Below are 16,140 nucleotides of genomic sequence, written 5' to 3'. Positions count from 1 at the left end.
CCGCGCATACAACAAATATAGATGTCAAATATCCAACTGTCTTGGCGAGCTTCAACCATCCAGTTCTAACCGACAATGCAGTAATATGTGATAATACAATTAAAAGAAATAGACATGACGTTAATAGTAAGTTTTGTAATTATAAGTAAACATGGAATATGACATAATAACATAATTAATATATGATTTTAATTTTTTTAATTTAAGAAATGAAATCCGCAGTATTTGAGGAGCTAGTTGCAGTAGAGCAAAATAAACTGCCATGTGAATACAACAAATCTGCTGTGAACAGTAAGTTTATAATTATCTTAAACATGTACAAAATAATATTTGTAATGTGCATATTGTACATTTAATTTTATAAAATTTTATTTAATTTCAGACAAAGAACAATCCGCAGTACAAACTTCCGAAAATCAAACTATAGATTTTAATAATAAGTTTTTATTTTTGATTTATAATTATAATTATACATACCCACAAAAAATGTTAAAATTGAAAATACTTAAATTTTTTTACTGCCGTTTGATGTATCATCAACAATTACACACACAAGCATGCGCGCACGCACGCACGCGCGCACGCACACACGCGCGCATGTAACGTCCGCTGACGTCTATTATCGTTTAGCTTTGCAACATATTTTTGCATTATTACTATTCATGTTAATATTGGCATTATTAATTAATCAGCTTATAACCATTGTAGCAACCGTTTATTAATAATCACATTATAATTATGTATTATCATCATAAGCGATACTTATCATGCGATACTTACCATAAGAACCTACCATTATCATGCGATACTTACCACGCGACACTTACCATCTAAGATGTTACCACCTAAAACGTTACCATCATAAGTTACCATCAAAATAGTTACCATCTAAGATGTTACCACCTAAAACGTTACCATCATAAGTCACCATCTAAGACATTATCATCATTACCATTATCACTCCCACGCTTCGGGTGGGAGTTGCGCGCGCCGCCGGGCAACCTGGTGGGGTACCCCCACGCTTCCCGCGCGACACGAAGCCAAGCGCCGTTCCGTGCGCTGCTAGGCGAAAGTAGTTCTAGTTCCCGCGTCATCGCGATCGGTCGACTCTTAGGAGTCGCTCCGCGAATCTACTAAATCTTTACTAATTCAAAATCTTTTACTTAACATTTCTACATCCGACATTCAATCACGACTCGCGTAAAGAGTCTAGTTTAAGTAACCAATATCGCGAAGCGTATAATAAATTAGTATCAATAATTTTTAAGTCTTGTATTAGTTTAACTTTAATAATTAATAATAAATATTGTTTATCTTTTATATAACAGTGTCTTATTGTGTTAACTGCCAAATCTAATATAATTACGTTCCCTAATTCGATCCATCTTTCCGTGCGATTAAATAAAATCAATTGTTGAAACATTATTTAACAACAAGAGCATCAGCCTCAAGATCATCATCGACGCCGTCTCCATCAACCTATTACGCTAACCATTGATCAACCAGAGCTGCTGGGTACTTCCTCAATACATCACCGACTCTTTTGTTTAAACAATTAATTGGTTAGTCAAAAGATCAACGCCGTCATCCCTGTCCAAGCCGTTGCAGACAGAGAGCAGAATCATAGCCGCTCTAACCCATTTTCCGTTGGTATAATCCAGCAAAAAGGTAAGTAACGCTTAAATAAATAATAATTGTTGCATCTCTCGTAACGTAATATTGCATGGCAACAGCGTCACCGGACGCATTTTTTACCCGCTACGCGATAGCCCGGCATTCCGGAGCGACCGTTACGGCTCTCAGCCACGAGTCATTGTAATCCGACTCTTATCTAATCTACGCGCGATAATCAGTCGCCTCGAGCAAGCTTGTGCACATATTTTGGCTCCCTATAAAATATTCACCGGAGCTTTTTAAGCACTTCAATTAGTAGTCGTTCTTACAAATTCATGAATGTTGATAAATTAAATAAATAGAATAAATAAATGGGCCCGAATAACAATCGCTTCCTTCGGGTCAGTTCTTAATAGTTAACCCGGCGTGAATGTGGTGGGGTATGACATACGCCACCTGTTGTTTTTATCGGTATATTTTTTTATTTGTCATTGCGACATTTTAGCAATTTCGAGTAGCTGGAGTTAAGGGAGTGTGGGAGGGGATAGAGGTCGCAGTGTTGCGTCAGCCTGCGCTCATGATACACGCGTGTAAACGTCTTTGGGGTTAATCACACCCCGCCACATAGCTCGTGTGTGCATTTCGTGACAAAATTATTTAGTGCTTATTTCGCTTTCTCTGCTTAATATCGGCTTTTTTTAGCTAAAAATGGATGTGGAAAGTGATGAAAGGCGACTTAGGTCCATGCTGCATGAGATATTAGAAAATTCTTCGGACGAATCAAGCTCGTCAGAAGTATTTGATAATTGTAGTGAACATAACCTCGAATCTGATACGGAACAGGAGATAAATGATGATCAAGTAGAAAGTGACAGTGATGGGGATTCAGACGACAATATCACACTTTCATCTCTGAGAACACGTCGCTCCTCTGTCCAAGTTCATGCACCTCATTACAAATGTAAAGATGGCCAAAAGTGGTACAAGCAAGCTCCACGAACAAATATACGAACTCGGGCTGAAAACATAATTAATGAGAAGCCTGGAGTGAAAGGAGCAGCAAAAGAGGCGAAAACTGAAGTTGAATGTTGGAAAATTTTTTTCACCGAGGAAATGAAGAATGTTATATTGATCCATACAAACGAAGAAATCTTGAGACGACAAGCAAATTGCAACAATCCTAAAAGGCTATATTACATGAAAGAAACAACAGCTACAGAACTTGATGCGTTTATTGGGTTGCTATACATTGCTGGTCTAAATAAATCAAGCCGCCAGAATCTGAACGACTTATGGAGGACGGATGGAACAGGAGTCGATATATTTCGGACGACTATGTCATTGCAACGATTTTACTTTTTGCAAAATTGCATTCGCTTTGATGACAAATCAACGAGGGAGGAGCGAAAGAAAACTGATAACTTGACTCATATAAGATGGCTGTTTGACCAATTTGTTCGGTGCTGCCAACAATCCTATATAGCACATGAGTACATGTGTTACATCCGCAAATTCCGGGTGTAAATTTTGCGACTTATTCTCGACTAAATTTTCGCGCCTCAGACCGTACCTGCGAGACGAAGGATGAAGCGTCTCCTTCTTTCTCTCTCTCGCCTAGCCCTGCTATACGCGAGCGTCTCTTTCTTTCTCTTTCTCACCTAGCCTTGCACTTAGTGGCGCGGGCTATGCATGAGCGTCTCTTTCCTTCTCTCTCTCGCCTAGCCCTGCTATACGCGAGCGTCTCTTTCTTTCTCCCTCGCACCTAGGCTTGCGCTTAATGGCGTGGGCGCGTGTACGTGCGAGCGTCCTTCTTCTTGCATCAGCGCCGCACTCGGAAGCGTGGGCGATTTAGAACGGTATGGCGGTGGCAACGCTGCCCCTCCGGACAGCGACTCTGGGTCACTTCGTCGCCGGACTTCGTAAAGTATACCCGCGTCGCGCTCCGCTGTTGAAATTGTGACCACGTGGCGTAAACTAAATTGTTCGAAATTCATTATAATTCAACCCGATCCTAATTCTAATTCAATTCTATTTCGATTCAATTCAAATCTCAACTTTAGTTCTAATTCAGTTTCTAATATTAATTTAGCTTAGACTTATTATTAACATTAACTACTATCATCATTATTTTGCATTAATGTTCTTAATTCTATGTTACAATTTCAATCCGAGTGTATTATTTTTCTACCGAATTTAAGCATAGTTGTAACCCGCAACACCTTTGTTGTATTAATTAAATCTAATTAATAAATATTATATGTTAAAGTGTAATTAACCTGTGTTGATTCAACCCTCTTACTCTTGCGTCTAATGTAAGTACAGTAAGGCTAATTATATCGCCGCGATTCGGGAAACATCGCACAATACAGTGTCTCTCAACATAACGCGATCGCCACGTGTCCTACCGCGAGTGAAAATAATTATCTCGACGCCCCTGCTGAGAACGAGGGACGCCGCGCCGCGGCATCCACCCACCAAGGCCGAGGAAACTATCGGTCAACGCTGACCATCCCCGCGATCGGCGAGAGCTGCCCACTCCTTCATAGTTGGTAAAGGTAAGTGTCTTAATTATTTTGCCGCGTAATAAAACGCTCGAAATCACATAAATAAAGAAATTGCAATTGGTTGGGGTACTACGTAACTCTCCCTGCCGTCCCTCTAAAAGATAAATTCAGTCTCTCTCTCTCTCTCCCTTCGCTCACCTTCTTTTTCCCCTGTCTCACTTGTCCTGGCTCCCTCACTCTTTCTCTCTTTCCCTCTCACCTGCCCTGTTTCTCTCACCCTCTCTCTCTCTCTCTCTCCCGCAACCGCCGGGGATCTCGCGCAATTTCAGCCTCGAATGATTATTAATTTTATTTCCACCCCCTACAACGAGGCACTAGCCGGATCTTATGTGTTTGCCCTCGGTTCGCATCTCGACGTAACATAAATTGGTGACAGCGGTGGGATTGTTAAATTTTCCGTTAGGAAATTCCCCGCTCAAACTCTGACGAGGAATGTGTCCTGCTCCTCGGGTCGCTCTCTCGACCCCCGCTGGACGCTTTGTTCCCGACCGTAGATTCCAAGACTGGCTGCGTAGTGCGCGTTGTGTAAGCTCGCTGTATCTTCGCTGTGAAGCCGAGCATGCTATTTGTTTAGAGTGTAAGAGCACGAAATCTAAATTCAAGGATAGAAATTTTAGTGGAATTCTAGAGCATTACATACATCTAGGGGGGCCATTCGAACATCGGAAGTGTGAGTCGTGCCGGATTTCATTAGCTTGTTCGCGTATGGTCCGTGATTGTACCACTTGTTTACAAACTCTCGAGGATTTTGTTTCCCATTTAATTCGCGAGGGAGATTATCCGTGGAATGAGCCTGACGCTACAATAATTGCCTTGTCTCGGGATACCTTCTAGGTTAGTCAAACCGTTATTAATAATACCTAACATGGAGACGCGTGGAAAGAAGGTGGCCTTATCCGAGGACGAGCTCGAAGCTGTGCGCCTCGCACAGGTACAACGAGACAAGCAACTCCGCGAGGAAGCGGCGGCTTTAGAAAAGGAAAAGTCGCAATTTGCTCGCGAAAAACGAGATTTCGAAATAAATAAAAACGCCGGGAGTAGCGCTGATTCTGAATTGCGGGGATTAATAACCGGGTTGAAGGATACATTCATGCGCGAGTTAAGTAATATCCGTCAGGAGATAGAGATACGGCGAAGCGCGACCCGTAGCCCCACCCCGCCTGCTAGACAAAGATTTCGCAGCGCTATCCCTTCTCCTCCGCGCTCACCCGAACGGCAAGGGGGACCGAAAATATCTTTCCGGGAAATACTGGAGGGGGTCCCGCGGTTCGATGGCTATAACATTCCGTTAACACAATTCGCGCGTGCTTGCCGACGCGCCCGTGAGAGTGCACCTGCGAACCACGAAAAATATTTGACGCGACTATTAATAAACAGACTATCCGACCGAGCATACGCCGCGGTAGAGGATGAGCCGTGCGAGACGGTGATGCAACTCATTGATTTATTAAATAACGCATTCGGAGCGTCGCATAGTATTGACCAGTATCGGGGTGAACTAAGCAAAGCCTACATGAGAGCGAACGAACATATATTAGATTTTATATCGAGAGTGAAGGAGCTGCGGTCCGCGATTTTAGATGCCGAACGTCGAGCTCGGGGAAATCTAGATTATTCCATTATCTCTGAGGTCGACCAGCTAACCGCAAGATCATTCTGCGACGGGCTCCCTGTGCGTTACCGTGTCTTCATGCGAGAAAGACACGAGAATGAGCCTTTCGAAGTTTTCGCTGCTGCAAAGGCCATAGCGAAACGAGATGAGTTAGAGAAGGAACGGTACGATCCCAACTACCGTACAGGACAGAGAGGAGGAATGCGACCTTTTCCAGGTAGCGTACCGACCCGGGATTATCGCGACTTCCGCTCTACTGGCGATCGTCAACGCCCACCAATAGGTTATTCTGCTCCGCGCGATTCTCGAGAATTTTATAACGAACGTCGCGATCCACGCGAATCTTATAATACTGGACGCGACTCGCGTGAATTTTATAATATCAGACGCGATCCTCGCGACTATCGTAATGACCGCCGCGAGCATTATCCAGAACGTCGCGATATTCGCGAGAATGGCGACCGTCGGCATGTGACGAATACAACACATTAATATCCGGCAGACGCAGCCCAGAACATGAATTCCATTTGGTGCAGATATTGCAAAAACCCGGGGCATGAGATTCAAAACTGCCGTAAAAGAGAGTATAATCGTAATAATCAGGGAAACCCCGCCGGCCCCTCGAGCAGGGACGCAACTCGAGCCGGGCCACCAACGAGCCGTCCAGTACGTTGTATAAAGGCGGAGACCGAGGAGGAAGAGAAGCGCGAATCGGGCTCCTCCGAATAAAAAATTTCAGCCACGCGCCAATTATCAGCGTGAGTAGCGAATCGTTTCGACCAAATGCTAAATTAATGATTGACACGGGAGCCGCTCCGAATCTAATTAAATCCGATAAAATCTTGAACACTCAAATCGACATTGATTCTAAAATCTTCCTCACGGGTATTACAGAAGGGCGAATAGAGACCCTAGGGCGCGTCACCGCTGTGATACTCGGTCGAGATGTAGCATTCCACGTCGTATCCCCTGATTTTCCGATATCATGCGACGGCATCTTAGGAGCCGATTTTCTGCGTGATACGGGAAAGATTAATTTCGTCGAACAAATTATAGAATGGCACGGTGCCACATTTCCATTTCTAAATCGCGAAACCGTTAAAATTCCAGGGAGAACGAGTGTAGTAATGGCAATAAACGTAATGAATACTGACGTGAATATCGGGTACGTGCCGCGTTTACAAATTAAAGAAAACGTATATCTCGGGGAAGCTATCGTAACTAACCGCGCTGGGAAAGCTTACTTGCGAGCGTATAACACGTCGAACGATGATGTCATCTTGCCTGCTCCCGTTGTCGAGCTGCAAGAATTCGACACGGTCGATTATCCTTCATCCGCCCCAAGCTCCACTGAACCCCTCTTGGAGACGGGGACCGATCCAGGCCAAATCCTCGCGATTGCCGGAGACCCAGGTAGCAGGGCCGACGAAGTAAGAAAGTTGCTTCGGTTGCAAGGCTTGAATACAGAAGAAATAAAACATGTAGAAAAATTAATTACTAAACACAGTGACATATTCCAATTACCTAGCGACAAATTGGGATGCACTAACGCATTAAAGCACAGTATCAAAACTACCGATGAGCGGCCTGTGCATACGAAGCAATACAGGTTCCCGGAAGTTCATAAAGAAGAAGTTAATAAACAAGTACAAAGTCTTTTGAAAAATGACGTAATTAAGCCCTCTGTTTCACCTTATAATTCTCCCTTGTGGATCGTCCCTAAAAAAGCCGATAGTAAGGGAAACAAGCGCTGGCGTATGGTGATTGACTTCCGTATGCTAAATGAAAAAACGATCGGGGATGCTTACCCCCTTCCAAATATAAATGAAATACTTGATCAGCTCGGTAGCGCTAAATATTTTAGTATCTTCGACTTAGTGTCGGGGTTCCACCAAATTCCAATGAGCGAGAGCGACGCGCATAAGACCGCTTTTTCAACGCCATATGGCCACTATGAATTCAACCGAATGCCGTTCGGGCTGAAAAATGCACCGGCAACCTTCCAGCGCTTGATGGATCGGGTATTATCCGGACTCCAAGGCGTGGAGCTATTCGTTTACCTGGATGACATTGTTTTATATTCAAGTTCATTGATAGAGCACTCTAGAAAGTTCGAAAAATTGGCCGCCCGTCTTAGACAGGCAAATCTTCGCCTCCAGCCCGACAAATGTGAATTCCTGCGCAAAGAAGTCACCTACCTGGGTCACGTGATCGGGGAAAGCGGGGTGAAACCGGATCCTGAAAAGGTTCGGGCCGTAAAAGATTTCCCGAGACCCCAAAATCCCAAACAGATCAAACAATTCCTCGGGCTGGCAGGATATTACAGACGGTTCGTGCCTAACTTTTCCAAGATAGCTTATCCATTAACAAACCTTCTAAAACAAGACGTCGCTTTCTCCTGGGCTTCACCACAGGAGGCGGCTTTTGAGAGACTAAAAGAAATGCTACGTAATTATCCTGTACTGCAGTATCCTGATTTCTCGAAGCCTTTTCTTGTTACGACCGATGCGTCAAATGTCGCGGTAGGGGGAATACTTAGCCAAGGCCCACTCGGGAAAGACCTGCCTATTGCGTACGCGGGAAGACGCCTAAATCAGGCTGAACAAAACTACTCAACAATAGAACGAGAATTGCTAGCCATAGTCTACTGTGTCAATCACTTCAGACCGTACCTTTATGGGCGACAGTTTCAATTGGTGACCGATCATAAACCATTGGTCTGGCTCCACTCGGTGAAGGATCCAACGTCTAGACTCGTTCGTTGGCGGCTAAAACTAGCCGAATATGAATACCAGGTAGTCTATAAGGCGGGGAAAATCAACACGAACGCGGACGCACTTTCCAGAAATCCTGTACTGCATGAAATTCTTCCTATCTCACGTAGCGACTCTGACGAGTCTATTTTTTCTCCACATAGCGATAAAATTGACAAAATAAACGAGACGCGACGGACACATGACGAGACGGCCGAGGGTCACGCACAGACTGAGGCAATAAAACCCAGTCCAACCGTAGAACATGTGGAAGTTGTAAGGGACCCACTACCTGACGCAAACACGAACACAAGGAGCGAGAGCGAACAGGAATTCGAGAGTTCCTCAGACACAGACACAGACACAGACACAACGGCAGACACAGATTCCGACGAACCCCTCGTCGACCCTATAGACGAAGCATATCACATAAACCGTCCCGACATCACTGAAACACGTGATCATTTTAGAGAGCGAAAAGATAATCTAGTAGTGTTCATAGACAGAACGGGCCGGCCTTGCGACACCGGGTCGAAGCATTTAGATAAAATCAATAAATTCCCGGAGATAAGAAATCTCGACATCGGCAGGGCGAGGACTATGCGGCAAGGTAAATATTACCTAATAACGATAGCGATAGAAAATCAATACTCGGAAAAGACACAGCGGGAGTCGATAAAGACAGGAATAATATCTCTATACGATGTTGTACGAGAACTCGATCTTAATACATTTTCAATTTCAAAGGGGCCTGTAGCAAACGTAGAGTGGGACGTAGTCCGGGGATACCTTTCTCGTTTTTTCTACGACCTTAACGTACACATAACAGTCTGTTCGAATGAGATAATTATTCCTGACGTACAGAACCGGAGACAAATAATTTTTGAGAACCATAGTACAGTAATAGGAGGACATAAAGGAGTGACTAAGACGTACGACAGGGTTAGGTACAGTTACTATTGGAGCAACATGAAAACAGACATTCAAAATTTCGTGAAATCTTGTAAAGAATGCCAGCTGAAAAAATTAGTGCGGCTAAAAACCAAACAACCCATGACTTTGACTGATACGTCGGGAGCGGCATTTGAAAAAATTTCACTCGACATAATGGGCCCGCTCCTTACTTCTAAGAACGGACATACTTACATACTCACGTTACAAGATCTTTTGACTAAATATTCGCTGGCGATTCCATTGAAACAGGCGACTTCCACTCATATATCCGACGCGCTCGTGAAACAATTCATTTGTATTTTCGGTGCTCCTAAAGCCATATTAACGGATCAGGGAGCGAATTTCCTGAGTAGTCTAATGCGCATAGTCGCACGTAAATTCAAAATAACTCAATATCATACCACTGCGTACAGACCGCAGGCGAACGGATCGGTAGAACGATCCCATCAAGTCCTGTGGGACTACCTGAGGCAGTTTGTAAAAAGGGACGATTGGGACGAGTACCTGAGTCTCGCAACCTTCTCGTACAACACCAGCGTGCATGAGGCTACGCGGTACACACCGTATGAGTTGGTGTTCGGTAAAATCGCGGAGGTCCCAGGTCCCGATCCTGAGATCAACAATGAACAAAATGAAACATACGAGAGGTACCTGACCAACCTTTTTTACAAGCTCCGGAAAACTCAAGATATTGCGCATGAAAATCTAATAGGAGCTAAGTTACGATCCAAACGGTATTTCGACCGTAAAATTAGACCTGTTAACTTCGATGTTGGCGATTTGGTATATATGTTAAAGGAACCAGTAAAAAATAAATTGGATAATCAGTACACGGGTCCGTATCTTATTTGCGAAATCATAGATAGACATAATATTAAGATTAAATTAAGTAACAATAAATATAAGATAGTACATAGCGATAAATTAAAGTTGGCTCGCGGAGAACCCCCACCCCCTACAGCTCCCCCACCAGTCACCCATAAAGACATGGAGGAGGACGCAGAAGAACCGAGAGCAGCCCAGTCTACCGACGCCTAACAACTGCAAAGGAATGGCCATGTGTGCGAGCTCCATTTTAATAGTGCTGCTAATTCCCGGGAGTGAATTCGGCTTGACGGGTTATAATTGCCATGGCGAGGGGTTGAATATAACCACCCTCTCCCTATTGAACATTGGAGGTTGTAATCTGGAGGATATAGAGCCAGTAAATGAAGAATTGTACTTGCAATTGATGCAGACATCCGACTATAATCCGATAGCGGTGAGGCAGTGCCGCGTAGAATTGGATCGAACGGTACATTACTGCGGGATGCATTCCCACGTGTCGATCGTCAATAACGGACGACGGCAATATATCAGAGAGCTGGGTGGTGATGCCTGCCGTCGACTTCACGAAACGGGTTCACTCACTATCCTCTCCGCAACCATCGACAAGCTACCGGCAAATTCAACAAATTGGCGTAGCATCACGTTAGCCGGAAGAGCCACTACCGACGGAAGCTGTTTCGGTGCACAATACACTGACAGCTACGGCACCTGGGACAACGTCGTAGTCCAAGCCACCGTTAAAATTTCCTTGAGAACATTTGACGCCAATGTGAAGCAGTCAACCGGCGAGATTGTGTTGCCATCGGGTACGCGATGTGCCGCGAGTGACCGTGTGTGCTACGATACCGACGGGTCGGAAAGCTACTGGGAAGCGGTCCCGTCGGATAGTTGCCATTTCGATCGCTACGAAATTCTATATGAAGGTCTAGCGAATAAACTTTCTCCCGCGAAGGGGCAAACAACACCCGTAGTTTATACCATGACATCTAAAGATACCACGTTCGCGCTAACAAAAACCGGAGAAACTGAAGTGTGCGGTTATAAACTTTTCAAGACCGAACATCCTAAGTTATTAATCCTCGAGACGCAACGCGGAAGAACATTTAAATCGCGATCGCGGATCTCCGTAAACAACCTAGATATGTTCGCATACGTGAATTCTAAGTTTGTCTACGTCGAGAAACATATCAAGCTGCAATTGACTCGATTGTATCGGGACTTGTTAGAGCAAAAATGTGTGTTAGAACAGCAGATGTTACGGAATGTGTTGTCATTGTCGAGTATCGCTCCAGATGAAATGGCATTTCGCATAATGAAGACACCGGGCTACACAGCTGTCATCGCCGGAGAAGTAATACACCTAATCAAGTGCGTTCCAGTGGAATGCAAAATTAGACACACTGAGGACTGCTACAATGAACTCCCCGTGACGCATAAGAATCAATCTTACTTCTTATTACCGAGGTCACGTATACTTACGAGAAAGGGTACACCGCGAGACTGTCACGGACTTCTCCCCGCAATGTATCGCATACAGGATACGTGGTTCAAAATGACCACCAGACCGGAGGAAACGGTCGCACCACCGATAATCCAGCCATTAACAAAACCTTCCTGGAAATATGTAAGCCCGGATTCATTGGCTACAAGTGGGATTTACACGTCGGAGGATCTCGACCGCCTCAGGGATCACATAATGTTTCCCGTAGAGAAGCCATCGATGCTAAATACAATAGCCCGAGGCGCCATGGGACAGAATATACCTGCGGGCAGTATCTCAATGCTGAACCTTCTTGATGAGAAATCGCTTGAGCATATAGCCGAGAGCGCGGGGCGAAGAGTATGGAATGGTTTCATGAACTTTGGATCTGCTAGTGCCGGGATACTAGCAATATTCATCATTGCGAGAATTATCAAAATGATTATCGATACTATAATTCACGGTTACGCCTTGCACTCGATTTATGGATGGAGCATGCACCTGTTGGGTGCCATATGGAGTTCAGCCGCGAATCTCCTGTTACACATGAGCCATAGACAACGAACACCGGTCCCGGTCCGAGAATATGTTCTCATTCATCCCAAACCCAAGGACGGAAAGCCGCTAGCAGACAATGAGGTGATCACCGCAGAGGAAGCAGAAGAGGAGAGGGGGGAGCATCCCAACGAAAACTCTTATAGCCAACTCCGCAAGTATTTGGAGATGGAGAAATCGTAATCAATGTTTCGGTTTATTCTATACACCTAAATAAATTCATGTCCACACTCATCTCCAATAAGTAGCGTATTCTATACATAGAATTAAATATTATGTTAAGTTAGTAACTAATCACAATTTTATCTTTCCTTTATATTTTCAACAGCTAAATTCATGTAATCCTTAAAATTTAATACATAGCATACGTTGACCTAGATTAATGCATGCACTAAGTTAGAAAATGTTGAACACCGTTCAACATTTTAAACGATGGGGGGAGGTGTTACATCCGCAAATTCCGGGTGTAAATTTTGCGACTTATTCTCGACTAAATTTTCGCGCTTCAGACCGTACCTGCGAGACGAAGGATGAAGCGTCTCCTTCTTTCTCTCTCTCGCCTAGCCCTGCTATACGCGAGCGTCTCTTTCTTTCTCTTTCTCACCTAGCCTTGCGCTTAGTGGCGCGGGCTACGCATGAGCGTCCCTTTCTTTCTCTCTCTCGCCTAGCCCTGCTATGCGCGAGCGTCTCTTTCTTTCTCCCTCGCACCTAGGCTTGCGCTTAATGGCGTGGGCGCGTGTACGTGCGAGCGTCCTTCTTCTTGCATCAGCGCCGCACTCGGAAGCGTGGGCGATTTAGAACGGTATGGCGGTGGCAACGCTGCCCCTCCGGACAGCGACTCTGGGTCACTTCGTCGCCGGACTTCGTAAAGTATACCCGCGTCGCGCTCCGCTGTTGAAATTGTGACCACGTGGCGTAAACTAAATTGTTCGAAATTCATTATAATTCAACCCGATCCTAATTCTAATTCAATTCTATTTCGATTCAATTCAAATCTCAACTTTAGTTCTAATTCAGTTTCTAATATTAATTTAGCTTAGACTTATTATTAACATTAACTACTATCATCATTATTTTGCATTAATGTTCTTAATTCTATGTTACAATTTCAATCCGAGTGTATTATTTTTCTACCGAATTTAAGCATAGTTGTAACCCGCAACACCTTTGTTGTATTAATTAAATCTAATTAATAAATATTATATGTTAAAGTGTAATTAACCTGTGTTGATTCAACCCTCTTACTCTTGCGTCTAATGTAAGTACAGTAAGGCTAATTATATCGCCGCGATTCGGGAAACATCGCACAATACAGTGTCTCTCAACATAACGCGATCGCCACGTGTCCTACCGCGAGTGAAAATAATTATCTCGACGCCCCTGCTGAAAACGAGGGACGCCGCGCCGCGGCATCCACCCACCAAGGCCGAGGAAACTATCGGTCAACGCTGACCATCCCCGCGATCGGCGAGAGCTGCCCACTCCTTCATAGTTGGTAAAGGTAAGTGTCTTAATTATTTTGCCGCGTAATAAAACGCTCGAAATCACATAAATAAAGAAATTGCAATTGGTTGGGGTACTACGTAACTCTCCCCGCCGTCCCTCTAAAAGATAAATTCAGTCTCTCTCTCTCTCTCCCTTCGCTCACCTTCTTTTTCCCCTGTCTCACTTGTCCTGGCTCCCTCACTCTTTCTCTCTTTCCCTCTCACCTGCCCTGTTTCTCTCACCCTCTCTCTCTCTCTCTCTCCCGCAACCGCCGGGGATCTCGCGCAATTTCAGCCTCGAATGATTATTAATTTTATTTCCACCCCCTACAACGAGGCACTAGCCGGATCTTATGTGTTTGCCCTCGGTTCGCATCTCGACGTAACACATGACAATTGATGAGATGTTATTGGCGTTTAGAGGGCGATGCTCGTTTCGTGTGTACATACCAAGCAAACCTGCTAAGTATGGCATCAAAATTCAAGCACTTGTAGATGCTAAGTCTTTTTACATTTTTAATTTAGAAGTTTATGCAGGGAAGCAGCCTGCAGGGCCGTACGCTGTCAGTAACAGCGCTTTTGCTATAGTGGAAAGACTAATTCAGCCCATTTCAAAGTCGAATCGCAATTTAACTTTTGATAACTGGTTTACCAGTTACGAATTGATGATGCATCTATTAGCTGAGCATAGGCTGACTTCCACTGGAACAGTTCGCAAAAACAAAAGATGCATTCCACCTGTTTTTTTGAAGACCAGAAAAGAACCGGGAAGTTCAATGTTTTGTTTCCAGAAGGATATTTCTTTGGTCTCTTATGCCCCTAAAAATAATAAAGTGGTAATTGCAATGTCTAACCTTCACCACGATGATAGGATTGATGAAAGCACTGGAGACCAGAAAAAGCTGGAAATTATTACGTTCTACAACTCAACAAAAGCAGGAGTCGATGTTGTTGATGAGTTGAGCGCTACTTACGATGTTTCGCGCAACAGCAAGCGCTGGCCAATGACAATCTTTTATGGAATACTGAATATGGCTGCTATCAATGCAAACATAATATTTCAAGAAAATGTAAACAAAAACACTACACGAACAGAATTTCTCCGTAATATGGCATTAAGTTTGGTGTATACGCATTTGCGACTACGAGTAGATAAAAAAAATATCCCCGTAAACATACGTCAGAAAATTTTTTCTCAAATCAATGAACCATTGCACCCATTACTCCAAAATACTCCTGGACGTTATGTTAGATGTCTTGACTGTTCACGCCGCAAAGATCGAAAGACTAAATATGCATGTGCATGCTGTGAAAAAGCCATATGTTAGATCATGCAATTTTTTCTTGCAAAGACTGTGCTAATTTCGATTCTAGTTCCTAAGATGTTTCTCAATGATATAATAAGATTTTATATGTTTAGTTTGTTCAAGATCTCATGTTGTTTATGTTTTTAGAGTTTTTTTAGTTTAAGTAAAAACTTATTAATCTTAGTGGCTCTTCTAAATGAGCGTTTTGATTTTTGTAACCAAAAACCAGTGCCATTGCTATCTCAAGTAATTGTATTAAAATACAATTAATATTATTTGCTTGTTATTGAAATTGTTTCTTATATTATCCCCTTTTATAATATATTGCAGTTATTTGACGTGATTCTGGTGCATTTAAAATTTTACAGACACTATTGTGTTGGGGTATGTCACACCCCGCCACATACTCAAAGTAATCTTTTTCCACCACACTCACGCCGGGTTAACACCTCTTCCAATTGTAACTATAAAATTCATAAGCAGTTACAATTAGCTAAATAAACAGGCATAAATAACACTTGCTTCTTACAGGTCTGCCCCGAATAATTAAGATTTTTAGTAAAACTTAAACGTGAATTTAATTATAAATTTCGATAAACCCAGTTGCTTAGTATAAATCCCCCTTATCGCGATTCCGTCCCTGCGCGCGATATATTTTGTGCGATTGACGAAACCGCGACGTGACAAGCACGCACGCACGCACTCGACAGCGGTGGGATTTAACAAGTGTAACGTCTGTAACGTCACACGTAACCACCTGACACTTATTTTAGCCTGTATTAATTCATAATTATTAACCAACACTGTATGCTACTACTAACTTACCATTTAGGATAATTATCATTGTTACCATCTAAGACAATACCATTATAACCATTACCACTTAAGCATTACCATTTAAGTAGTTACCATGTAAACCTTACCGACAGGGATATTACCATCATGATAACTATCGATATAGTTACCACCGATCGTACCCTCTATCGTCA

The 16,140-nt window shown here is 43.6% G+C and overlaps 1 protein-coding gene across 1 annotated transcript; it reads left to right on the top strand.

Annotated features, from left to right (window-relative positions):
* The first annotated feature begins 2,176 nt into the window (after positions 1–2,176).
* LOC113005692 (piggyBac transposable element-derived protein 4-like) lies at positions 2,177–15,172 on the top strand. The gene is made up of 2 exons (XM_039447446.1): positions 2,177–3,108; positions 14,234–15,172. The coding sequence occupies exons 1-2, from the start codon at positions 2,323–2,325 to the stop codon at positions 15,170–15,172; spliced, it is 1,725 nt and encodes a 574-aa protein (XP_039303380.1). The 5' UTR covers positions 2,177–2,322.
* Positions 15,173–16,140: the final 968 nt, after the last annotated feature.

The sequence above is a fragment of the Solenopsis invicta genome, chromosome 3 (genome assembly GCF_016802725.1).
Source record: "Solenopsis invicta isolate M01_SB chromosome 3, UNIL_Sinv_3.0, whole genome shotgun sequence".
Classification (NCBI taxonomy): Eukaryota; Metazoa; Arthropoda; class Insecta; order Hymenoptera; family Formicidae; genus Solenopsis; species Solenopsis invicta.
This window is presented reverse-complemented; position numbering and strand designations above follow the sequence as displayed.